General features: G+C 49.4%; 9 protein-coding genes across 9 annotated transcripts; 2 read left to right on the forward strand and 7 right to left on the reverse strand.

The window, feature by feature from the left end:
* Positions 1-137: 137 nt before the first annotated feature.
* Positions 138-5,841, forward strand: FOXG_13691 (uncharacterized protein). The gene is made up of 2 exons (XM_018393686.1): positions 138-808; positions 859-5,841. Exons 1-2 carry the CDS (start codon positions 320-322, stop codon positions 4,750-4,752), a joined length of 4,383 nt encoding a protein of 1,460 aa, XP_018252995.1. The 5' UTR covers positions 138-319; the 3' UTR covers positions 4,753-5,841.
* FOXG_13692 (uncharacterized protein) lies at positions 4,732-7,881 on the reverse strand. Its single transcript, XM_018393687.1, has 3 exons — positions 6,205-7,881; positions 6,009-6,155; positions 4,732-5,947 (listed from the first exon to the last, which is right to left on the reverse strand). Exons 1-3 carry the CDS (start codon positions 7,548-7,550, stop codon positions 5,050-5,052), a joined length of 2,391 nt encoding a protein of 796 aa, XP_018252996.1. The 5' UTR covers positions 7,551-7,881; the 3' UTR covers positions 4,732-5,049.
* A 388-nt stretch (positions 7,882-8,269) lies between these two features.
* On the reverse strand, positions 8,270-9,916 carry FOXG_21235 (uncharacterized protein). Its single transcript, XM_018401543.1, has 4 exons — positions 9,824-9,916; positions 9,260-9,772; positions 8,915-9,207; positions 8,270-8,865 (listed from the first exon to the last, which is right to left on the reverse strand). The coding sequence occupies exons 1-4, from the start codon at positions 9,893-9,895 to the stop codon at positions 8,334-8,336; spliced, it is 1,410 nt and encodes a 469-aa protein (XP_018252997.1). The 5' UTR covers positions 9,896-9,916; the 3' UTR covers positions 8,270-8,333.
* A 479-nt stretch (positions 9,917-10,395) lies between these two features.
* On the forward strand, positions 10,396-11,605 carry FOXG_13693 (uncharacterized protein; the record flags this gene model as incomplete). Its single annotated transcript, XM_018393688.1, has 2 exons — positions 10,396-11,026; positions 11,084-11,605. Exons 1-2 carry the CDS (start codon positions 10,508-10,510, stop codon positions 11,603-11,605), a joined length of 1,041 nt encoding a protein of 346 aa, XP_018252998.1. The 5' UTR covers positions 10,396-10,507.
* Positions 11,606-11,748: 143 nt separating this feature from the next.
* FOXG_13694 (uncharacterized protein) lies at positions 11,749-14,589 on the reverse strand. The gene is made up of 4 exons (XM_018393689.1): positions 14,312-14,589; positions 14,058-14,261; positions 13,911-14,007; positions 11,749-13,858 (listed from the first exon to the last, which is right to left on the reverse strand). The coding sequence occupies exons 1-4, from the start codon at positions 14,430-14,432 to the stop codon at positions 12,733-12,735; spliced, it is 1,548 nt and encodes a 515-aa protein (XP_018252999.1). The 5' UTR covers positions 14,433-14,589; the 3' UTR covers positions 11,749-12,732.
* A 364-nt stretch (positions 14,590-14,953) lies between these two features.
* On the reverse strand, positions 14,954-16,437 carry FOXG_13695 (uncharacterized protein). The gene has a single exon (XM_018393690.1). It carries the CDS (start codon positions 16,350-16,352, stop codon positions 15,435-15,437), a length of 918 nt encoding a protein of 305 aa, XP_018253000.1. The 5' UTR covers positions 16,353-16,437; the 3' UTR covers positions 14,954-15,434.
* Positions 16,438-16,573: 136 nt separating this feature from the next.
* Positions 16,574-18,249, reverse strand: FOXG_13696 (uncharacterized protein). Its single transcript, XM_018393691.1, has one exon. It carries the CDS (start codon positions 18,186-18,188, stop codon positions 16,776-16,778), a length of 1,413 nt encoding a protein of 470 aa, XP_018253001.1. The 5' UTR covers positions 18,189-18,249; the 3' UTR covers positions 16,574-16,775.
* A 415-nt stretch (positions 18,250-18,664) lies between these two features.
* On the reverse strand, positions 18,665-19,339 carry FOXG_13697 (uncharacterized protein; the record flags this gene model as incomplete). The annotated part of the gene is made up of 1 exon (XM_018393692.1): positions 18,665-19,339. The coding sequence occupies one exon, from the start codon at positions 19,337-19,339 to the stop codon at positions 18,665-18,667; it is 675 nt and encodes a 224-aa protein (XP_018253002.1).
* Positions 19,340-20,273: 934 nt separating this feature from the next.
* FOXG_13698 (uncharacterized protein) lies at positions 20,274-21,825 on the reverse strand. The gene is made up of 2 exons (XM_018393693.1): positions 21,004-21,825; positions 20,274-20,936 (listed from the first exon to the last, which is right to left on the reverse strand). Exons 1-2 carry the CDS (start codon positions 21,747-21,749, stop codon positions 20,513-20,515), a joined length of 1,170 nt encoding a protein of 389 aa, XP_018253003.1. The 5' UTR covers positions 21,750-21,825; the 3' UTR covers positions 20,274-20,512.
* Positions 21,826-21,834: the final 9 nt, after the last annotated feature.

The following is a 21,834-nucleotide window of genomic DNA, read 5'->3' on the forward strand; positions in this document are numbered from 1 at the left end:
CAATGACTTGGGGACTGGACCCTGAAAGAGTGGTTGGTAATTGGGCCTCGGCCTGTGTGTCTCGGTCGCGTATCGTAAGCTGAATGAACCCTAGCTACAGCAGCATCTTACGAGAATTGCTTCCGTGCTATTAGATACTAGCGATGGCTAGAACAGTCAGGGTATCTTGTGCTGCGCATCGGATTGCCAGTGAGGTATGTAGAAGCACGAGGTCGAATTCTCGCAAGTTAGTTGATCATAGCGGCCATCTTCACTATCACCAACATACGACCAAATCACTACCCCTTCTCCATCAAGTTCGTTGACGCCTACTTCCACAATGACAACGGTGATGGCTTCTAAATCTGCAGCAATCGACCCAGCAGATGTGTCGGAAGATGAGCAAGAAACTCCAATTTATTTGGAGACACCATCTGCTCCCAAACCACAAAAGCCCATCAAGAAGGCCACAGACATTGATTGCTGGTCCATGAACCTCGATGCCTTCATTCTCAATAAGCACATCTTCAACAAAGAGCACTTTATCGCGCCACTAAACAGACCCGACAATTCGTCATTTCTGTCTGGGGAGTTCTCAGCGCCAGATGCGATCCCCAATGTTGACATTGACGGAGCGTATCCATGGTATTCAAACTCTCGAATTGCGGATATCACACAGACACCGCAAGTTGACGAGGAGGGTAAAAATATCTATGATCGCATGCTGCGTAATGAGAGATTGGGCGTCTATCTGCATTGGACGCTGCCGCAGCATTTCCGCAATGGAAAAACAAAGGATACTGACGATGAAAAGGCTGGAGATGTCGCAGTAAGTGCACCACACTGCGGTACCCGAACAGCATGACTGATTAAAGAAAGCAAACACATATACCAGATCGTTGGATAGTCTTCAGATGCATCACAGAAGCCTCTGAAGCCGGCGCTCCCGCACTGGCGGCCTTCATCGTTGAAAGCAATCGCATCCGCCATTTTGGCGGTCACTTTGACCCTTCCACAGACGACACTTTTGATGTTGAGACGGAAGCTTCTCCGTTCATCGACAAGGATGTCTCAGTGGAAAAGCAGGTCGATGTGTTTATGGGCATGAGGCGCAAGTTCGACGATGATTGGAATGATCCCGATCCTAATGGCCTTTACCACTCGCCATTAACATTGCTGGACTCTGCAAACCCTCTATTCGCAGACTTTCAGCACCACAACTCAAACATCTTCTCCATTCACGACGATATCTCATGGAAAAACAATGCGGGCCAGATTATCCGGCCTGCGTCTGCGACTATATCGTACGCTGTATTTGGCTATCATTCAACGTTTCATTCGGAGCACGACGAGAAGAAGTCCATTACCCACGGTGCCATGTATAATGTGAGGTGGACCAGAGATGAAGCGCCTAAAAACTCTGAGGCGCTCAATATTGTGAGAAATGTCAGCGGCAGCCAGCCTATAGCTATGGGATCAGACTCACTGGAAGCGCTTGAAGCATACCTTCATTCTTTACCAGAGGAGGCGATCCATGTGGAAAAGACGGCAGCCAATCAGAGCCTGGAGCCCAAGCGCTGGAGCAATAATGACTGGGTTGCGCTCATTGACGAGATGAAGATGGCAATCGGACAATCTGGCCAAGGTGGACTACTCGACTCCCACATACCGCAGAACCTCAGAGCTGGTTTCAAGCCTACAGATGGAGGCAAAAAATGGCGCTTCAACAATGAGAATGTGTCTGCCAAGGGTAACGACCAGCCCGTTGATCCCAATAAGATGCAAGATTTGCATGTTCCAACCGAAAAGGAGATGCAAGCCTTGCTCAAAGCGGACAGATTCCAGGCATACATCGATGCTCTGGACCGTCAAGAAGGATATCTTCGCCATCGGCTCTTTTGTGAATGGTGGAAGCGTCGTGCTCGTGTGGCGGGAGGCAGATGGAGAGATCCTCTAGTTCGCGCAGAATGTAGCAGGAGAATTCAGGATGATCTTGCGGCTTTGAAGATTGTCAAAGAGCTGCGCCAGAGGTACAGTCAGGATAAAGTGCCTGCCGATCTGGAAAAGATGCATGCCACTGCTAGATCGGAGTTCTTCAGCCGCACGTCTCCTTCTATCGTCATGGGAGGACTTGGTACAGCGTGGCCCTCAGAGTTCCTCGTTAAAGAGAATAATAAGGCTAGACCGCTGAGCTCGCTTCCGTTTACTGGCAAACAGGGAGCAGAACTGGTACAGCAATGGCTAAAGGAACTGGTGGGAGCCAAGTCAGGCGATGCGAATCACCAACTGTGCATGGTCCACGGCATGAAGCTCTTCTTCCAGAACCCAGAACTGGTAGAAAAGATCGTCGATGCGCAAAAGTCAAACAATGGCCTCATGCGACTTCCAGCCTTGTTTGAGTCTCTTGACAGCCTCAACGCTCTCAACTACACAGCACCAGGCTGGGTCCGTGTTGGAGTTGATGCGTTGATGCAGGAGTGGGCATATGCCTTGAGCATCGGCGACCCAGAGATGATGAAAGAGCCCAGGCCTGCTTACTACAACAAAGCCGACACTCACTGGAATGATACGCAGCCATGTCGCGTATTGTTTCTAGAGTGGGAGGTTGAGTACTACCATCTGCCTAAGCGATTCTGGACGCTGCAAAGGTTAAGTGATGGCACGGCCGACTATAGAATCGCGCCTGGCGTCAACATCTCTTCGTTTGACATGATGGATCTCCACAAACGTACTGTCTCAGGACGAAGTATTCTGCGTCCCAACGCCGAGTGGGCGATGACAACGCTGGCACAACAGCTGCTAGACAAAGTAGATGACGAGTCTCTCAAGAAGGCAGGCCTAGCAGGTGGAAAGAAGGAGATTCTTGCTCAGCTAGAGGAGTCCCTCAAGAGCCTCAATCTTGTATCCGGAAATCTTGATGGATTCACGGATCAGCTTCTCACTCTTCATGGAGGCATTCATGTATCGCCATACGAATCCGAGACGCATCCTCCGCGCAACGACAAAGAAAAATCTCTTCTCAAAGCGCTTCTTGAGTCAGAGAATGGCCACGATGTTACTCCATTCGGAGAAGACGTCTGCTCTATTGATAAGGCAGAGCGGGACTTTAAGCCTGTTACTCACGGCCAAGCACGCTTCACAAAGTTCAATATCGTCGACAAATTCGGCCAAGTCGTCTCACCAATCCACACACCAGACGTCATCAACAAGACCCAGCCTCTGTATCCCTGCCTCGGTCGCACAATTGCATGCCAACCGAATGAAGCAGAAGGCGGAGGCTTCGCCAACAGCGTTGAGCTAGACAAGGAGCACTGCTCACAATTCTTCCAGCTTGGTCATCGCATCAATCAAGACGCGCGACTCAACGTCCAGTTCGTCGTAAACTCGGCCGACGTCGACGCGCATCATGAGACAACGCAGTTTTTCCGTGGTGATTACGAGGCAGGTCGCGGTCAGAGACATCATGTTTGGCGCCCTACCACAGAGTACGAGGATCCTGTCTGGGGCTGGCTTATGCTTGACTTTCGCACAATGGGCATCCAAGTCTACAACGCCGCGGGTGAAAGTATGGGCGAAGCACTGGTACCGGACAACATCCATGGCAAAGCATATTGGCAGGTTCACTACGCCGAGGGCGACATGTCTGAAGCAGCGAATGAGTCCTCACAGCTCCAACAGCTGATGAAGCGCATGTCTGATGCCAAGTTCCTCGTTGGCCTATGGGCGATGCTTTCTGATGCGTGTCAGAATATTTACAACGATCCTTTGACTGGTGATGCGCAGATGCTCAACATGGTGGGCCGTCCGCTTGCGCTCGTCAACATTGGCATGAACCTTGAGCTTGCTACACCTGTCATGCAGTCGCAGAGCTACCAGGACTTGTTGAAGAAGGAGGAAATCAAGCTTGACGAGTACAAATTCGAGGTCCTTCTTGGTGACAAGTCAAATCTGCGCGATGGACTCATCGGCTACTTTCCTCCATCGCCAGAGCCATCTACGCCAGTCCAGCTCGCTCCCATCCCACAGCCTCAAGACCGCGTCAAAGACAAGGTCCCCGATGTCAATTGCGTCTACACCGAGTTCGGTTATCCAGGACGTAACATCGTCGCGGGTGATAACCAGAAACCAGACTCTTTCGCCTCGCCCAGCTCGAGCAAAGTCTACCTTTCACCTTTGCACGTTGATCCCTCCAAATGCACGCCTGATCCCGCGAAAGACTACGACGCAGCTGCAGCTTACCATCGCGGCATCTGGAATCATCCTTCAACCGTTGTTCTTGGCGCTATCGTCGACCCTTACCAACCCGTTCATATCGCCACGGGTATTCTACCATCAACAACACTGAAGCTTCCCCAGTGGATCATTGACCAGACACTCAAGAAGCTACGCATCCTCCTGCGCGGTGGGCCTGTCCTCACAAGGTCAGACCTTCCAGGTATCGACACCGGTCTCGATTCATGGAAGAAACCTATGAACCAGACCACCGCTGAGGCATGCATTCCCGCCCTTACGGACAAGGGAGAGTGGTCATGGCTACAGCCTAACCTTTCGGCGTATACCGTACCTGGAGATGATGATGAGTACTTACCCCAATTCGTGCCGTACAACTTGAAATCCGCGCCTTCAGACTACCCTCTGGAAATGGGTCCGCATACAGTGTTGGAAGGTTTTTACAAGTTCGAACTATCTCAGATGAAGCCAAAGGCGGAGCTGAGGCCTGGTAATCCAGCGGAGGGTGGTGACGCAAAGCAACAAAAGGAAATGAAGAAGTAATTGAGACGTGGTGTAAGGCGAGATGTGATCGCCTAGTTACGGTTTTCTTCACCTGTACATACATGTCTGTCTGCCTATCGGGTGCTAGTCTTTGCTTGAGTAGTTTCTCTTGATACAATACCACAGTGCTTATTCTGAATCTCATAGAGATAGCTCTGACTCGACTACCTTAGATCTGACTGGGAGTATGCCGAGTATTACTTGTCACGATCAACGCGTAATGACTCTTTGCTGTGTAACTCGTTCTTCAGAGGTTCATAAATCTGTATGCCATTGTGAGATCCGTCACTCTATATCTCATCGCTTGAGCCCATGCCTCTGAAACCAACTCTGATGATGCTCCTCCTCCCACCTTTTCTCCGCCCTTCTCAACGTCGCAGAAACATCCCAGAAATCTCTCCTCTGCGCTACATCCCTCGCCGTCCTGCCCTTATTATCTTTAATCGTCGGATCCGCCTTCCAATCCCTCAACACCCTAATAACCTCCCTCTTCTCATCATCACCATCCTCCGCCACACTAGCAGCATAGTGCAACGGCGTACGTCCATCCGTTGTACGAGCGTTAGGATCAGCGTGAGCGTCATCTACCAGTAGTTCTACAAGTGCCGCGGATGCGTAGCGCGCTGCGAGGTGGAGGGGTGTGCGGCCCCCGTTGGCGCGCGCGTTGGGGTTGGCGGAGGAATCGAGGAGGAGCATTGCTATTGCGAGGTGGTCGCGTTCAGCGGCGAGGTGGAGGGGTGTGAAGCCGTTTTGATCGCGGGTTGAGGGGGAGGCGTGGCGGAGGGCGTTGGTGCAGGTTTGGATATCGCCACTCCATGCGGCGTCGAGGAGAAGTTCTTCGGGGTCTTCTGCAGGTGCTGGTGGCTTTGGGGGTTTGGCTTCAACTGGAGTGGGTTGCGCGGGCTTGATGCCTATGGGTTCTTCTTTCTTCAATGGCACCTCTGTTGGCTGTGCAGGTTCGGCCTTGGGTGATGGTGTTGGAAGATCGGCCAGGTCATCGTCAATATTGAGCTTCACACCCTTAGGAGACTCTGGAGTAGCTTGATCGGTAGTATTCTGAGCCTCAGGTCTACCGCCGCCCTTCTCATGGCTCGCTGCCCCATGATGTACTCTTGTATCGCCAGCAAATGTAGAGGAGGAAGTCTTGCGTCGTCTCACGGTCGAGGTTCTCGAGCGTGGCCTTCCACTCGCCGACCTTCAGTTCAAGCCAGAACCTGTTCAGCGATCGACCGACACAGGATTCTCGGAGCACCAACCTCATTGGAATTGTTGCCCAATCGAAATTACCACGTGGACGGGACGCACTCGACCGTCGCGCATCGGGGGAATTCGAAGACTGCCCAGGGGCAGGCGGTGGTACAGGATTGTCGAAGCCGGGTGGAGCGGGCTTCATTAGAGCACGTCTGGACTTGGGGTCAGCTGAGCACCTGTGGGAGGGGGCTTGCGACTTACGAGTAAATGTTGACCATGAGTTTGCTAAGAGCAGCCAATTGCTTCTCCAGCTCGCCATCAGCCAACTTGATCTTCTCCTCCCACTCATCCTTATACTTGTAAGAGTTATAAAACTCCTCAAGGCCACCAAACATCGTCCCTTCTAACCCATCACTGCTAATCTCTTGAAGGAGCTTCGTCATTTCGTCCAGTGCGGCTGTCGCATTCCTGATCGCTTCATCAATCTGCCTCCGCATGGGCTTCGCATCATCTCCCTCGATGATGTCAGGTCGTGCTTCCAATGTATTCTGAATCTGAGTGATTGTGTCTCTTGCTGTTGTCGCCTTGGCTGATAGTTCATGGATCTCCTCGGGAGTTTTTTGTAGCTTCATGAACCAATCTGTCCATTCTTTGGCCGTGTCGGCGTGCTTACCCAGCGCTTCGATGCCAGCGTAGGCAGCGACGGCTTGAGGGAAATGTTTCATGAAGTCAAAGCCCTTCTTCTTAGGCTCCTTCTCAACGGGCTTCTCGGCTGGTTTGGCTTCCTGTTGCTCTGGAGACTTGACAGAGTGCCTTCGAGAGGAAGGCTGTGAATTCCCAGCACCGGAATAGCTTGGTCTTCTGCCGTTACTCGCCGTTTCATGCCTTTCATGAGAACGAAGTGGTGAATCTCCCCTTGATCGAGGTCGTCCTCGTAGCATGTCTGCAGCCAAGTGAGGTGCTGGCCTGTACACTGACGGCGGCGATCTCTTCCCAGCTCCAAGAGGACGCCTTGGTGACGGCGGCGGCTCATAGGATGGACGTCTTCTCGGATCTGGTCGTGAGCTGTCCGTCGGGTAAGACCTCATAGGCGGACGTGCGACCGCAGGCTTTGGAGAGTGCGGGAACGGTGGTGTTTCTGTTCCATGAGGTCGAGGCTTTTGACGACGTTCTGGAGTCGGAGATCTGCGACGGGATGTAGGCCTACTCTCATCTTCCGACATCCAGTCCGAATCTCTCGTCATGCGCCGTCTCAGCGCTCGCTGCACAGGCGCCGGTGGAGGCGGTCTCGCTTGAGGCGACACAGACCTGAAGCCTGAGTCCCGACGCCTTGGTCGCTCATAGTAAGATTGTCTTGGACTCGATGAAGGGGGATACCGTGGACGCCGACTTTCGGCTTCATAAGATCTTGATCTTTGTGCAGCGCCTACACCCGGTGGAGGTCTCAACGGTCCCTCATTTTTTATCGTTGGTGGTGGATGACTTGGCGGGGGTCTTGAGTAAGACGCGCTCGGCGTTCTAAGAGGCGATCTTTTCGGCGCAGGCGCTGGTGCAGGCTGAGGTTTCGGTCTCGTAGACGACCTCAGTGATGGAGCTTTCTTTGGCATTTTGCTCACAATACACAATTAAAGTGCCAAATCTCACTTGCACTTTACAAATATCGCTCAGGTACGGGCTTCTTCTTAAGAAGATGCAGATAAGCTAGCAACGGATAATTCGCAAGATAAAACAGGCCCCAGGGACGGCATGACGCCATGGCATGCATGTCACAGGCCCTGTAGAAATCCGGGGCATAGAATTAATTGGCTCTGAAACGAAAGACAGGGTGAGCAGTGTGACGTGTCTGCTGATCCACCCTAGACCGGGAGATGATCAGAGACCCTTTTTGAGCGGGCCGTGACGGGGGACCAAGGTAGATGGACTAGGGGTCGATGTACAATTATATCATGCTATTCTTTACGAGAATATGGTTGGATTATTTGACTGTGACTATTTCAGCAGGCATATTTTAGGGCCTTGATCTGGAGATCTTGCAGATGCAGTGTAGCTCTTGATGCAAGAAACGAATCTGAAGACGTCTGTGGCTGTGTTTGCTTGCCTGTCGCATGATGGATGGCCTCATTCACTTTGGTTATGTTGCCTGCCGCTGGGTTATATCACATGATGCGCCAGTTAAAACTGTACGATTGATGCCTAATCCTGGTGAGATAAAGTTAGTCATGTAGGACGACTGTCAGCTGCCAAGATCACAATCCCGGTACACGAATAGACTTATTCTAGGCAGGAGATCGTCTGAGGCATATTTTCGCAAAAGTGTAACAAGTGTGGAGAGCCTTTTCTATTGTTGCTATAATTAATATTGTGAACCTCATCAAGAAAGATGGGGGGAGCTATATCGGGGGACTCATCCGAGCCCATACACCCATCAAGTCAGCCCTAAAAGCCGCTGCAACAGGAAATGTCCTCTCAACCACCAACAAGTTCTGCATGATACAATCCTGCTGCCAACCCTGCCAAGACCGTGCACCAGCAACCCGCAGTGGAAAGAGCACCAATAACGGAGAGATGGAAGAATTATACAAAACACTATTCGTATGCGTCAATATGTTGATGACATGCATTTGTATCTCTTCTTCGCTCAAGTTGGGCGCTACAATCCCCATGTCTTGCCAATATGGAATTTCGTAGTCGAAAACTCCGGAGACGTAGATACTTGTTGCCGCGAAGAATGCTTTGGTCAAGGATGAGAAGCTCCCATTTGTGTTCTCAGCAGTCAGCTGTTTTGAGGGTACGCCTTTGGCTTCCCAGTCGATGAGAGCTTGTCTTAGCCGGAAGCCTTCTTGAGCAACATCAAAAGCGTCATCGAGATGTTTTGGAAGATTAACATCATCTGCGTCCGAGTAGTAGATAAGGTTCTTCGCCCTAAGTTAAATAATTAAAACCATGTCCTTTAGCTGTAGGAAGTACTTACCGAACACGCAGGGTTGAGCATGAGACGATGATATCCAAAAGTTCATCCAATATATCTGTGTTGCCTTGCTCCTTGGCCCTCATCTCCCGAATGAGACATCTCCAATCTGCTTTTGCAAGAAATGTTGGCTCATTGAATATTATAGCTCGACAGACTTCGAATATTCTTATTTCAGTGAAAAAGCGCTGTCCATGACCTGATTGGCACGATGTTGGGCCAGCAGCGACAAGAGCCTTGGATGTGCCGTGGACTAGATGTTGTATCCATCCTTCGCCGGTCGCATCAGTCATAAGCTGCCAAAAGTTAGCCTACAACCATGCCAGCGTGTTTTGAAGAACGACTCACCTCAAATAGTCCTAACAGATGTGTAGTCCACAAGATGCGATGCTGGGCACTGGGCTCCTGGTCAAACTTCTCCAGAGCGTTTCTCAAACCCAAAACAGACTTTGAGTAGTGATGAACAGCCAAATTGTAGGTCTTGCTTGGGTCAATACCCTCTGATGCGTTCAGTTTGACAGCTTGCATTGCCCCCAATGACAGAACAGCATCGTGGAGGAACGTCCCTGACGCTTGATCTTTCATCAAGCTAATAACATCATTGGAGATATCCGTCTTTGGATTACAATTGTTCCGCCTCAAAAACGTGTCGAAGTAGTGAGAAAGATAGTAGATCTGATCACCTGTAGGGTTGAGATCCAGCCGGGGAGACTGGCTTTTGCAGGTAACAGCTGAAACCCTTGTAACCACCTTTTTGCCAGATTCATCCTGGTTGATCCAGATCTGCTTAGGCTTCTGCTGCTCAAAAGTACACTCAACCCTCCTTCTCACACAATTGCTGCACGGAACACTTCCAGAACACTACATCACAAGGATTAGCCATGTACGATGACGAATCTTCTCGGTACTTGCCTTAAGATGGCTTGCAGCACATGCAAGGCACCGCGATCGTTTCTTGCGTCTATCGAATGGTCCAACCGGCATTTTCACAATATTCCTTGTTGCGTGCGATGTGAAGGATGGTGACTCGACTGGGGGAGCTTGGGTTTATACTCAAAGTGGTATCGATTGAGCGAGATGAGCTTGGCATGTCGCGATACCCTTTTTGGAAACGATTGGGCGACACTAGTGCTCTGATGCGGGATTGAGCCAATCATGTTGTTAGCTTGACGGGGAGCTAAACTTCAACTTCGTCAACGAGTAAGCTTGGGCAGAAAACGGTTCTTGGCAAATGGGGCTTTTGGGGCAGAGAAATGTCAATTCGCTTGAACTTAACTACATTGAGCATGGTAGAGGCTGTGTTTCTGGAATGATTATGGAAGATCCCACGAATTTGGGTTTGAGCCTTACCGACAATGTAACGAATCCTGCGAGCTTTGGCATCTAGTACGAAAACTTCGATGCTACTTCATGATGAATATCTTTTCATCTGATTATAAGATGCCTTTCCATCCCTCTCATTGCGATCTCTCTCAACAACCTCACCGACCATCTAAATTCACATTACCTTCTTTCATTCACTACAACTAAGTTATTTACTCGACAACTTCACTATGCAGTTCTCTCTTCTCTTTCTCTCCCTTGTCGGGGCCGGAAATGCCATCCTTCTCCCCCAAGCCAAGCGGCCCATACGGTACTGCCCTTCGCATCGAAGGCATGACCGATAAAAGCCGCATCGACCCTTATGACCCTAAAAAAGGTCATAGACAAGTCCTAGCCTCAATCTTCTGGCCCATCGACTCAGCATCTTGCTCAAACAAGGTCGTCCCATACATGCCGCCCGCTACAGCCAAAGCATACGGACAGCAGGTAGCGCAGTTGGGTCTATCTAACGATACCTTTTCAGCTCTCGAGTTCCAGGTCTGCAAGACCCCTGTTTCTCAAAAGGGATGTGCAAGCGAGAAGAAGCCGTTTCCTGTCGCTGTCTTCTCGCCTGGTGCTGGCAACTCCAGGTTGATATACAGCCTCATGGCTCGCTCGCTGGCTAGTTATGGAAACATCGTGGTTCTGATTGATCATCCCTACGATCCTCCCGTTGTTGAGTTTCCTGGTGGAAAGATCATTAAGGGAGGAAACATCCCCGATGACGCGAAATCTAATCAACAGCTGGGTTCGGTATGTATATCTATATCGTCTCGTATCGCACAAGGAACTTACTAACTCTCTTCGTAGGTTAAGGCAAAAGATATCTCCTTCACCATATCAGAGCTTCAACGTCCCTCTTTCCAAAAGAAGGTCTTCAAGGGTCTTCCAGGCTCAATCGACAACAAGAAGATCGTGGCTGTCGGTCATTCTCTCGGTGGCGCCAGCGCAGCTATAGCAATGCTATCAGACAACAGAATCCGCGGCGGTATGGACATGGACGGCCAGATCTTCGAACCAGCTCTCAGCAAAGGCCTCGACAAGCCATTCTTCCTTATTGGTCGTCCTGACCACAGCGAGGAAGACACTACCTGGAAGAAGTTCTACGCCAAGCTCCGAGGTCCTAAGAAGGAAATTGCCGTCAAGGATACTGTTCATGGATCATTCACTGATTACCCTCAGCTCCTCAAAGCTCTCGATCTGCCAGAGGCTGTTATGAAGGCGGCGGCGCAACTTGTTGGAACTGCCGAGCCTTCATATCTTCAGAAGTTCCTTTCCAAGACTGTCGTGGACTATATGAAGATTTCATTTGCTTATAAGGGCAAGAACTAGATATGCGATCGCTTCCCTGGGTTCATCTTGAAGGGAATGTATACATCAATAGGGCGCGATGGCATTAATCACACCTTTATACCGCTTGTCTATTTTTCATTTCATGTGTTCACCTTTAATTATAGATTTCATAGATACATACTCAATTATAGAACCAGAGCATAGTTATTCATCTTAACCCCATTGTAAAGAGACATCAATGCTTCTTAGTTCCCAAATCCCAATCTTGACCTGAGTTTTGCATCTGCAAACTATGCCATCTGAGGTACCACCGCCTCAACTCACCCTAGTATACCGTGTAGTCGGGACTCGAACTAAATAGCGCCAAGCCTCTACTATTATACTACGATTAAAGACGTTTAAAAACGTTTAAAGTCTCTCAGCTGCGCCACCGTTGTTAGTCCTGGCATGAAGGCTGAACATCGCCACTTTACAACTTTACGCGTCTAAGCGGTAAAGTCACTCCACGTTCCTGTGCAACTGTTGGTGCAAATGACATCCCCACTACATGCTTCTTGTCCAATTGAATGACGTCTTGCGTATTAGCATTCTGGAGAAATATCCTAAGATGACATTCAAGGACTTATAACCAGACCTGTGACGGCAGCTGGGAACAAGAGCCCACTCACAACTGTCAACGCTAGAACTAATGAGTGCCAAGCCGGGACCGTCACAACATAACCCTAAGACTAAGAGACTCCCAGCTACGCCATCGCCATTAGTCTTGGCATCAAGGCTCAATATTATTGATCAAGGTGTCAGCGGCGGACCCTATTATACTTAAGCTTCATTGTCTTTCCAGCCGCACCAAGTGTCTGTGGCTCCCATGTGAGGAGATGGGAGGGCTGTCAAGGTATCTGCTCAACAGCGGCGGCTGGTAGCGCAAGTCAGTAGTCAGTATTTTTCCTTTAAGGCTCATAGATTGTTGCTCGTGGCGTCGGTCAAGGCTATTCTGATGGTCTGAACAAGAAGATAGACAGACTTCCGACTGACGTGAATGAAAGGTGAGAGATGGTTGATAACCTCGAGGCATAAAATCAGGACATGGCATAACCTAGACCTATAATGACAACAGTTCATACATTCAGTCAGCTTTTCTGCATTATATCCCCCAAATATCGAAATATTTAGTACGGCCACTTGAAAGAAGTGGAAATATTAACAGAAAAGGGTTCCGCATCCGTAAGCGACTTCACTCGTCCAAGCATATGCTCCAACTGTCTAAAGGCCGCAGGCGGCGCATACTGAGGAACCATATGTCCACTAGTCTTAACCGTCGCCAACGTGAATCCTCGCTCGGAGTGGACGGATCCCTGAACACTACCACCGGCCCAGTTCTCAACATTGCTCTCAGTGTTGTTAATAACCGGAACAACAAACTCTGCACTCGGTGCAGTTTGGAAACCCTGCTTGCCATTCCACTTGAGACCCTGAACGGCTAAAGCTGTTGTGTTGGAAGTGATGATATAATCAGCCATACCAGATCCAATCATGACGTTATTGGTCTTCTCGACAAGAGTTTGGAACTTCTTCTCGTGCTCGGCGGGATCGTATCTGTCATCATCGCCGACAAAGACTGGGCCTGAGCACGATGCCCATTCTTTAGGTGCAGCTGGGGCGTGGATTGCCTTGCGGACTCCAGGGATGTTGAAGAAGAGTGTTGCGCCGGGAGGAGTGTACTGAACCGACGGAAAGCCCAGGACGTCCCAAAGAACCGGGCAAGTATCTTGGACGTGGTAGACGTTGAAGCAAGGGTTGATAACAGTGTTAATCTCCTCAAAATGAGCAGTGATGTCGCATCCCTTTACCTGAACAGGCTTCCAAGGCGCCGGAGGAGGAGGATACGTAAGATGAGCGTCACGATACTTATCCAATCCGCACTTCTCATTATCGTTATCAAGAATCTTCTTATTCTTATCCGGAATCGCAAAGACACTCTCCCAATGCCTAAAGAAACCTGGGAACGCAGCATGGTCTAGATGCAACTTATCAGCATACGGCATGACAGGATCGTAGTAAAGAGCGCCTTTGACGTTGTAGTACGTCTTGTCCTTCTTGTCGAGCATAGCAGCGCCGACGTAGGGGACATAGACACCAGCGTAGCTTTCGCCAGTGACGTAAAGCTTTTTGCCTTGGAGGCCGAATGTATCGACGAGGTTCTTCCACCATTCGACGAATTGGGCTGCTGTTTCGGCGTTGTTCTTTGCTGTGACGTGACCGGTTGAGAAGCCGGTGCCAATGGGATATTCAACCCTTAACTCATTGTCAGCGTGTTGTAATACCTTCGTGGCGGGTAGAATCATACCAGATGACGTTGGCGAGCTTATGCCATGACCAAGCATTTGGTACGGGTTTGTAAGTTCCATATTTCCACGAGAACGGACCATTCTCTTGTGTAAGACCTAACACTGGCGTCAGTCTTGAGCCATTCAGAGCGGCCGTGTCACAATACCTTCTAGAGAGGAACAACCAGGACCTCCGTTGAACCAAATCACGACATCGTCCTTTCCAGCTGGGTTAACAGTTGGGAAGAACCAATAGAAGAACTTGGGATCTTTGGAACCAGTCTTCTTCCAGTCAACGGGGATTTGACCAGCATAGCTTTCACCGATATCGAATGAGACTTCAGGAATACCAGTTGAAGGAACGTAATAAGCTAGCAAGAAGGTTAGTCTTGGGAGTCAAAGCCATGGCGTATCAACTCACGAGAAGTCTTCTTATTGTAGTACTGAGCATGTGCAGGCTTGGAAGTACGCGGATGAATAACCGAAGCATTCGTCAAGGCAACGAAGCCCAAGACTGACAAAAGAGCTGTTTTCAAAGCCATGTTGAAGTACAAGAATCTTTTACAGTCAAGAAAAAGCCCGGGACTCCCAGACAAGACAGGCAGCACAGTTCATATTTATACCAGTCATACATAATAATTCCCCGTAACATAGCCCGACGATCAGAGGAACTTTTGCCAAGATAAAGTCCTACTCACCAGGGTATACAGCGTAACGCAACACAGTAAACAAGCGAGCACGGAAGTTCGGCATGAATACTTATCTGTGCCTTCCTAATGCAGCTATTTGCGGGGTTCGTGATATCAGCATCGTGGTATGATAAGTTGTTCGTGTCGATCGGTGGGCGGGAGTTTCCTATTGGCTGGGCCGTTTGACAAAAGTTCGATGGAGGGCATTGACCAATTGATTGAGGTTGAGGCTTCGCTTAGCGTTCGTAGAAGGAGTGAGGAGACGGTTCTGAAGGTTCGAGAATGAGACTTTGGTGTGCGATAGACTTTGAAAGATCAGATGTTTAAAACGTCAGACGGAGGGTGGGACAGTGTTGCATTCCGGCGTAAACTTAAAGAAAGGCCCTTTGGGAACTATTCGCGGATTAAGCTGGATTGCTCGCCATGAGGAGTAGGAGTATTGAGTTGGTGTAACCCCTATGAATATCTTGGCTGGCAGGAGCATAGTGTCTTCGTTGTCAACATTATGGTTTTATCCTCATCCCACTAGGTCAGCCATTGTTAAAAGTCTGATCGTTGAACCAGATTCCAAAGTCTCGATCGATGGACTTTGGCACATGTGGCTACTCTACTCTTGGATAATCCTTCTGTTGGTTTCTCAGGTATATGCCTTGAAGCCCAGAACCTAGCCTCCTATACCGAGTATTGTTTCGCTAAATGTATATATATATGGCATAGATAATATGCTCCCGGCACTTCTGCTTTTTGTTGTCTATGCTGATGTATGTTGAATATCAGGCTCTCTGTATATGCAAAGACCTTATATATATCCCAAGTCATGAACCCAACCGAAACTCCAGTAATTCAACCCAAATATCATGACTTACTCATCTTCTCACGAAGCTGTTTCTGAAACTCATACTTCCTCTCCCTCCTATCATTCTCCCTCCTTCTAAACTCATCCCTCCTCCTCCTCTCCCCAAGCGTACTCCTCAAACTTGAATCAGGACTCTCCCAATCAAGCGGCACCTCCTGGAAAATAATCGGCGTCCAAACCGGCAGAAGCCTCATCCCAATCTCACTCTCCGAAGGCGGAAGTATCTTCCACGTCTCATCCGTCTGAATATCTCGTCGTTCAACGGGTATGAAAGCCGCTGGCTCAGGTGGATTGAGCTTTAGATATGAGACTTTTCTATCGCGATCAGAGCGCCATTCTCGATATTCAATCTCTGCATGTGCAGCTTGCTCGTCGCTTAATTCAAGAACATATGCTTCTTCTTCTTCTTCTAAAAGCGGCGGTTGTGATTGCGTCGCGTATTTCGGCTCCCATTCTCGAAGCTTGGTGTGGCATTTTTCCAGCGCTGACCAATGCCTTTCGAGAGCTTTCGCGCGACTGTGAATATCGTGAGGTTCGTCGGGAATAGGCGCCCTTCGTCCACCTCTTCTCGCAATAGCACCAATCGTATCCCTTATATCTGTCTCCCTCAGAACCAACCACGTTAAATCGCGCCTCGTTTCCAAACTGCGCAGTAATTTCGAGCAAGAGTGATAATCATCACCCGGCAACGACGTGGGAACAAGAGTGTCGCGGAGAACACGATCAATGTAGCGCACTTCGCACAGCGTGTTCTCAAGCCTCGCGTCTTTGGGAATGTCCCTAAAGGGGTTGCAGCGCTCGATAAAAGCGCTCCCCACACGGGCGTTGGAGTCGCTGAGGGGTTTAAGGTTGATTATCCCGGTGATTGGGGGGCTGCGGGCCTTGAAGGCGTTGAGAAAGCCTCGAATTGCACTCATGATGCATTTTCTGGCCGGACTGAGGGGGGTTAAAAGAGGGAATGATGTTTTGAGGAACAGGTGAAAGAGGGAAAATTCTTGTTTTTAAAACCCCCAAACTTGAGAAAAGCTGGGCGCTGCGAGTGATCCTTGTCCCTCCCGTGTTGCTCCGCTTGGCCGTCTCACAGTGAGGCCTTTCGCTGACATTCGGACAATGCCGTGTGCTTTGACCAGTTCAGCACGACAGATAGAAGCGGTGTATTAAAAGTTTTCACAATTAACAAAGACACTTATTATAACTAGCTTCTTTTCCGAAAATATTAAAAACCGCAATATTCTGTGCAAAAGTCTCAACTCCAACATCTCAAAAATCTTCAGTGATCGGCGTCACATGTAACCAATTCGTCCTCTCACCCGCGGGAACCTACCCCAAACGAATCAAGCTCATCGCCACCGCGCCCGATTCTCCTCTTTGTACAAATCATAGGAATACCCGTTCCATTCATCTTGCAAAGTGCGAGCATCAATGCTACTGCGCGTTCCTTGACCAGGCAATCGACAAGCTTGGAATGATAGAGACTGGTGGCCCAACCAACCCTCAATGCGACCGTCGCCAAGAAACTCCATCCAACCTTCGTTGTTATCCCCATAAATTACAGGTCCCTGATCTTCACGACCCCGCCATTTGAACCAGACGCGATCATGCGATGAGCGCATGGGACGTTCTTCAAAGAGGAGTACACCTTCGTAGACACCAAGGTTAAATCTTCCCCAGAGTCTGTTGCCAGAAATTGTGAGGGTCAATTGAAACTCGTCAGGGTCAAAATCCCATTGCTCGCTCACATCGAGCGATTCAACTTCGTAATCGCCATTTAAAAGGCCCAAAGGTGCAAGGCTGACCTCGTCGACGTCATCGCTGCTGTTATTCTCATCCGAGGAGTAATCCTGATCTGGAAATTCCGAGTATGGGGGTGGAGCATCATCGTAGCCGGACGGAGCGGGTATTCGTCCCCGGGCCGCAAAAGCGCCGCTGCGTCGAGCAGTCTGAGGCGTTGCGAATCTGGGTGCTTCGGGAGAAGGGTCTCTTGCTGTCTGTTGGCTCGGACCACCTGTTGACCATCGGGATGAGTTTCCTCGGCGGGCAGTTTGCTTAGTTCGTGGCTGTTTTGTCGGTTCTGTTGCAGCGGTGCTTGCTCCTCGGCCAGCGGCTTGAGATGCACCGCCTCTAACACAGCGCGCAGTCTGGGGCTTTCGTGCCAGTGTCGGTGCGGGGTCCGTTTCAGGGTCCTTTGCCGCTGTCTTTGCCGTGCTTTTGGCGGGTGCCTTAGCTGGTGTTTTTGCCTTTGGTGTCACAGCCTTTGGTGCAACGGTCTTTGGCTTTTTGGCCGTCGCGTTGCTTTCATCGTCATTTGCTTTTCTCTTTGGACCCGGTGCAGAAGTTTTCTTCGTCTCAGTCTTCACAGGCGTTACTTGCGCAGCAGGTTTGCTCGCCGCACCCTTCTTCGCCTCACGATCGTTCTTTGTCCATTCTTTCTTCAATTTCGTCTCAAGTTTGCTCACATTAGCTGGCACCTTGAGGTTTCCCGCATTCACCGCATCAAACAGTCGCATGCGCGCGACAGACTTGGTCTTGGATGGAGGGAGACCATAGTGAATGAGTTGGGCCTCAAACCAGTGTGCGGGGTGATCTTTGTCGTTGCCAGACGTGAAATGCTCCTTGAGCTCGGTTGCTGTGGCGCGCCGATGACGGTTCTGGCCAGAGGATTGAGCGAAAAATACACCTTCGGCGAATGCGAAGCCATCCTCCGAGACAGGAGGAGCTCCAGGCCATGCACTGGCAGCATATGCTTTGGGCATGATGTCGCAAGTGGTTTGTGTCTGGCGTTTGTGATTTGAGGCCTGACAAGCGAGAGATGATGCTGTCTTCAGTGCCTCACGTGCCCAGTTTTATGCCGCCCCAATGCATATGTCTGTACTGACTTCATGCTACAGGTTATTCACACTTCCTTATACAGCCGTGGCAAGCACTGTCAATCCTAATATTTCCAGCCCACGAACTAGCGACCTACGAGATCTAAGACGGATTTAAGTTGCAGTTTGGGGGATTGAATTTAAGCTAACTAAAGAGCAAATATGAAGTGAATATCTGAAGCAAGCAACCATAGTATGCCGAGAAAGTCGAATGGACTTGAACTTCTGCAAAAGAAACAATGAAAGTTTTATTATAATCTATCTGCTAGATCAGGAATAATCTATATGCTACTTTCCCGGATCCCGAACCAAATGCAAAGACGTCTATCGAATGAAATCATGCCATCAAAAGTCGCAGGACCTTAAAACTCATCTGGAGCTCCCTCAAAGATACCAAAGCCCTTGTTCAGCAACTCCTCATCCCGACGAAAGTTACAAGACTCCTTAACAGCATCCGTCCACATATCCTTACCACCCTGCGTCTTAGACGCCAACTTAACACCCTTAGCAACTGTCCTAGCAGCTGTAGCAACAGGTCCAACACCAGGAATAGCATAGGTGCTCGCAAAAACAGCCTCCTTCATAACATTCACCATAATCTCACACGTAACACTTCCAATCTCTCTAAAGCCCTTGTCAAGTCCTCTAGCTGTGAAATCAACAGTAGCTGTAGCGAGAAAGTCCGCTGCTGAAGTGTCGCATTGACATTGGCCGATGGCATAGCGCTCGCCGTCGGGGTTCGCGCCTAGCATGTCGTTTGTGAATTTGCTGGGGTGCACGGTGGTGCAGATTTTGGTGCGGTCGTTTTTGCAGTAGACGCCGCATGCCCATGCACCGTCGTGGGGAGAAGGGTCGAGGTAGAAGAGGCAGAGGCCTTGTCTTGCGAATGCTCCGTTTTGGCGGTGGTAGGCGTCCCAGGACTTGTCTTGGTATTGACGCCTGGTGAGGGAGGAGTCTTCATGACTGGGTAGGGCAGCGCCAGTAACCAAAGGGACCAGGGTGGCGGCGAAGGTGAGAAGAGTGTTGAAGGCAACCATCTTGACTGTGTGAAGCTGAGGACAGAATGAATTGATAGTGAGTATTGTTTGAGGAAGATGCTGTGGAGCTTGTGAAATTGAATGTCGATCTGATAGTTGTGAATGGTGATGAGAAATGTAGTTCATTTCTCGAGCGTCTCTCTACTGTATTTTATAACATTTACATATCCTCATTTTGTTTATCCATTAGGCGCAGTACTCGAGGCTGACATAGAGCTATCACCAAACCAGACGATGAGCTTACTGAGAATATCTTCTGCCCTTGCGATCACATAAGGCGAGATCCTCTGCCAAGGCCTAAGCGCTTAGTACTTGACTTCTCACTGCCCCGGAATCCTTGTCTCCAATTGGCTGCAGAACGGAATCCATAAGAAAGATCCAGTTCTTTCTCTTGGCTTTTGAATTATCCTGGCCACGTAAAAGCGCGATTGGCTCATTAACTGTATATTTAGCTGACGAGCTTCCCAAACTGAATGTCTCCGATCAAGACATCGAGGAGCCATAGAATGTTGGGCAGTGCTGAGGGCTCGCCAAGCCTCATATAGCCGCTCTGACAGAGAACGAGAACTATTTCTGGCAATTAATTGGCTTTCGTAGATAGACACCATGGCATGCGATTAGAATGTTGCTGCTATTCCTTCACCTAGAGCTTCTTGAAGAACACTTAGCCTCAAGCCTATTTGGTACTTGCTGAGCGAGCAGTTATTCGGACTGATGGGCTCTAGGAAGTTTCAAGGGCTGGCTTTCGTGTGGATTCTTACACTCTGACAAGGGTACCGGGCACGAGAGCAGTGAGATCTTTTGGTATGATATGCATGAGTTGTGTGCTTTCGGAACTTGATCGAAACAGATGTCCATCGAAAATCCAATCACCAGTTGTCAGATCTCACTTCCTTTGTCACAGGGATATTACGAGGAAAATGGTAAGACAATTGAGAGGAATGACCGGTACGCAAATGCAAGCTATAAAGACCTTAGAGCCTTTACTAAGAAACTTGTATTCTAATACAGGGTTTAAGAATCCTTCCTAGTATCTGTCTATGTCCTGTTTGTCTAAGTCTAAGATGTCAACATATGGGCTACTTGCAGTTAAGACGTGGGGCTGAGAGCCTATAATCATCACAAAGAACTTTGTATCTTGAATTCCAACTTCACCAAACAAGGCCGTACCTATTACTTCTTGATAAGATGGCCCAAGACTGAAAATGGAAGCAACTGCCCCGGATCTGGCACTCGCATAGTAGGGTAAAGGAATGTTGGCGTGACCCATGTGAAGAATACGCATAGCCAGATAAACCCAACTATCCAACGTAATGGGCTTGAGAGTGGAATGTGCACGGTTGCAGCTTGCATCGCATCTTCAAACATAATCGCCACTGGCTGTAGAAGAAAAAAGGTCTCAATCTCATACCACTCTCCGGCCTCAAGACGATAGAAGTAATGCAGGCAGCGGTGCATCAGCGCAGAAGTGAAGAATGTCAATATCAGGCGTGAGTATCGCGACAGCGGCGTACCACGACGGAGCCGGAGAACTCTATCCGGGATGAAGTCTCCCCAGCCAGTCAGAGCCTTGCGGAAAAGTTGATGCCAAAACGTTCTGGAAGTCATTTAGTACATAGGTACTTATTATATCGATCATCAGGGTTTTTGAGAGTACCACTTACCCCCAAAAGGTCCGAACAGTTGACCATGAACTTATTGGCCCGTTGAGGTGCGGCCAATCCTCCGGCTTACACAAACCAAGCAAAACTGATACTGCAGCTACAAAGCCATGGGCTAATCGTACTGAGATATAACCAATAACCCAATTTCCAAGGGAGCTAGAAATGCGGAAGATTACATCTTCCTGAGTCAAACTCGATAAGTTGAACAGTGACTGCTTCTCTCTCGTGATCAGGTGCCCTTCTGGACGCGGCGCGAGCAATATGGCATCCAAGATGAGATAACAGCCCACGCACTCAATAATCTTTGTTATAACAAAAAGAATAGAATTTGACGAGACCCGTTTCTTCATCGAAATCTCCCCTCGTAGGCCGACACGGCGCAGGCTAAAATACATGCCCACAGCACGAGGAAGACGGGTGACAGTGCTTAATCGACGGCCCAACCGTCTCTCCTCTACCGTGAGGATATCGTCGGCATCGTAGCGCGAGAGCAGAACCTGTTCAGTGCCATTGGCGTACAGTCCCCAGCTGAACAAAGAAATGCCGGTTATCTGGGCTTGAGGCAGGGAAGATTCCAAAAGAGAAGTGTAAAGGGAATACTGCAGGCAACTCAGCGCCACCGCTGCACCAATCCGACTGAGGACGCCGCTTTTCGGGATGAAGACAATAATGCTTGCGAAAATGACGGGGATACTGCAGGCGAGAATGACGATTTGAGAAATTGAGCCTGGTTCTGGATGGTCCATCGTAGCAATTGAGATAAGGTGGCGGCGGAAGCCACTCGAGATGCGTAGGACGGATCAGATTTGCTGAGAATAGAAGTTGAAGAAG

This window comes from Fusarium oxysporum, chromosome 10 (genome assembly GCF_000149955.1).
Source record: "Fusarium oxysporum f. sp. lycopersici 4287 chromosome 10, whole genome shotgun sequence".
Taxonomy (NCBI): domain Eukaryota; kingdom Fungi; phylum Ascomycota; class Sordariomycetes; order Hypocreales; family Nectriaceae; genus Fusarium; species Fusarium oxysporum.

Bases quoted from the DNA above. Each gene is read 5' to 3' on its own strand.
- FOXG_13691 (XM_018393686.1), top strand. From the start codon at position 320: ATGACAACGGTGATGGCTTCTAAATCTGCAGCAATCGACCCAGCAGAT. The intron at 809-858 runs GTAAGTGCACCA...GATTAAAGAAAG, and splicing joins AAAAGGCTGGAGATGTCGCA to CAAACACATATACCAGATCG.
- FOXG_13692 (XM_018393687.1), bottom strand. From the start codon at position 7,550: ATGCCAAAGAAAGCTCCATCACTGAGGTCGTCTACGAGACCGAAACCT. The intron at 6,156-6,204 runs GTAAGTCGCAAG...CCCCAAGTCCAG, and splicing joins CTCATGGTCAACATTTACTC to ACGTGCTCTAATGAAGCCCG. The intron at 5,948-6,008 runs GTTGGTGCTCCG...CTTGAACTGAAG, and splicing joins TGGGCAACAATTCCAATGAG to GTCGGCGAGTGGAAGGCCAC.
- FOXG_21235 (XM_018401543.1), bottom strand. From the start codon at position 9,895: ATGCCGGTTGGACCATTCGATAGACGCAAGAAACGATCGCGGTGCCTT. The intron at 9,208-9,259 runs GTGAGTCGTTCT...AACTTTTGGCAG, and splicing joins ATCTGTTAGGACTATTTGAG to CTTATGACTGATGCGACCGG. The intron at 8,866-8,914 runs GTAAGTACTTCC...TATTTAACTTAG, and splicing joins TGCTCAACCCTGCGTGTTCG to GGCGAAGAACCTTATCTACT.
- FOXG_13694 (XM_018393689.1), bottom strand. From the start codon at position 14,432: ATGGCTTTGAAAACAGCTCTTTTGTCAGTCTTGGGCTTCGTTGCCTTG. The intron at 14,262-14,311 runs GTGAGTTGATAC...CCTTCTTGCTAG, and splicing joins CTACAATAAGAAGACTTCTC to CTTATTACGTTCCTTCAACT. The intron at 13,859-13,910 runs GTATGATTCTAC...CAATGAGTTAAG, and splicing joins AAGCTCGCCAACGTCATCTG to GGTTGAATATCCCATTGGCA.
- FOXG_13695 (XM_018393690.1), bottom strand. From the start codon at position 16,352: ATGAGTGCAATTCGAGGCTTTCTCAACGCCTTCAAGGCCCGCAGCCCC.
- FOXG_13696 (XM_018393691.1), bottom strand. From the start codon at position 18,188: ATGCCCAAAGCATATGCTGCCAGTGCATGGCCTGGAGCTCCTCCTGTC.
- FOXG_13698 (XM_018393693.1), bottom strand. From the start codon at position 21,749: ATGGACCATCCAGAACCAGGCTCAATTTCTCAAATCGTCATTCTCGCC. The intron at 20,937-21,003 runs GTAAGTGGTACT...AATGACTTCCAG, and splicing joins ACTGTTCGGACCTTTTGGGG to AACGTTTTGGCATCAACTTT.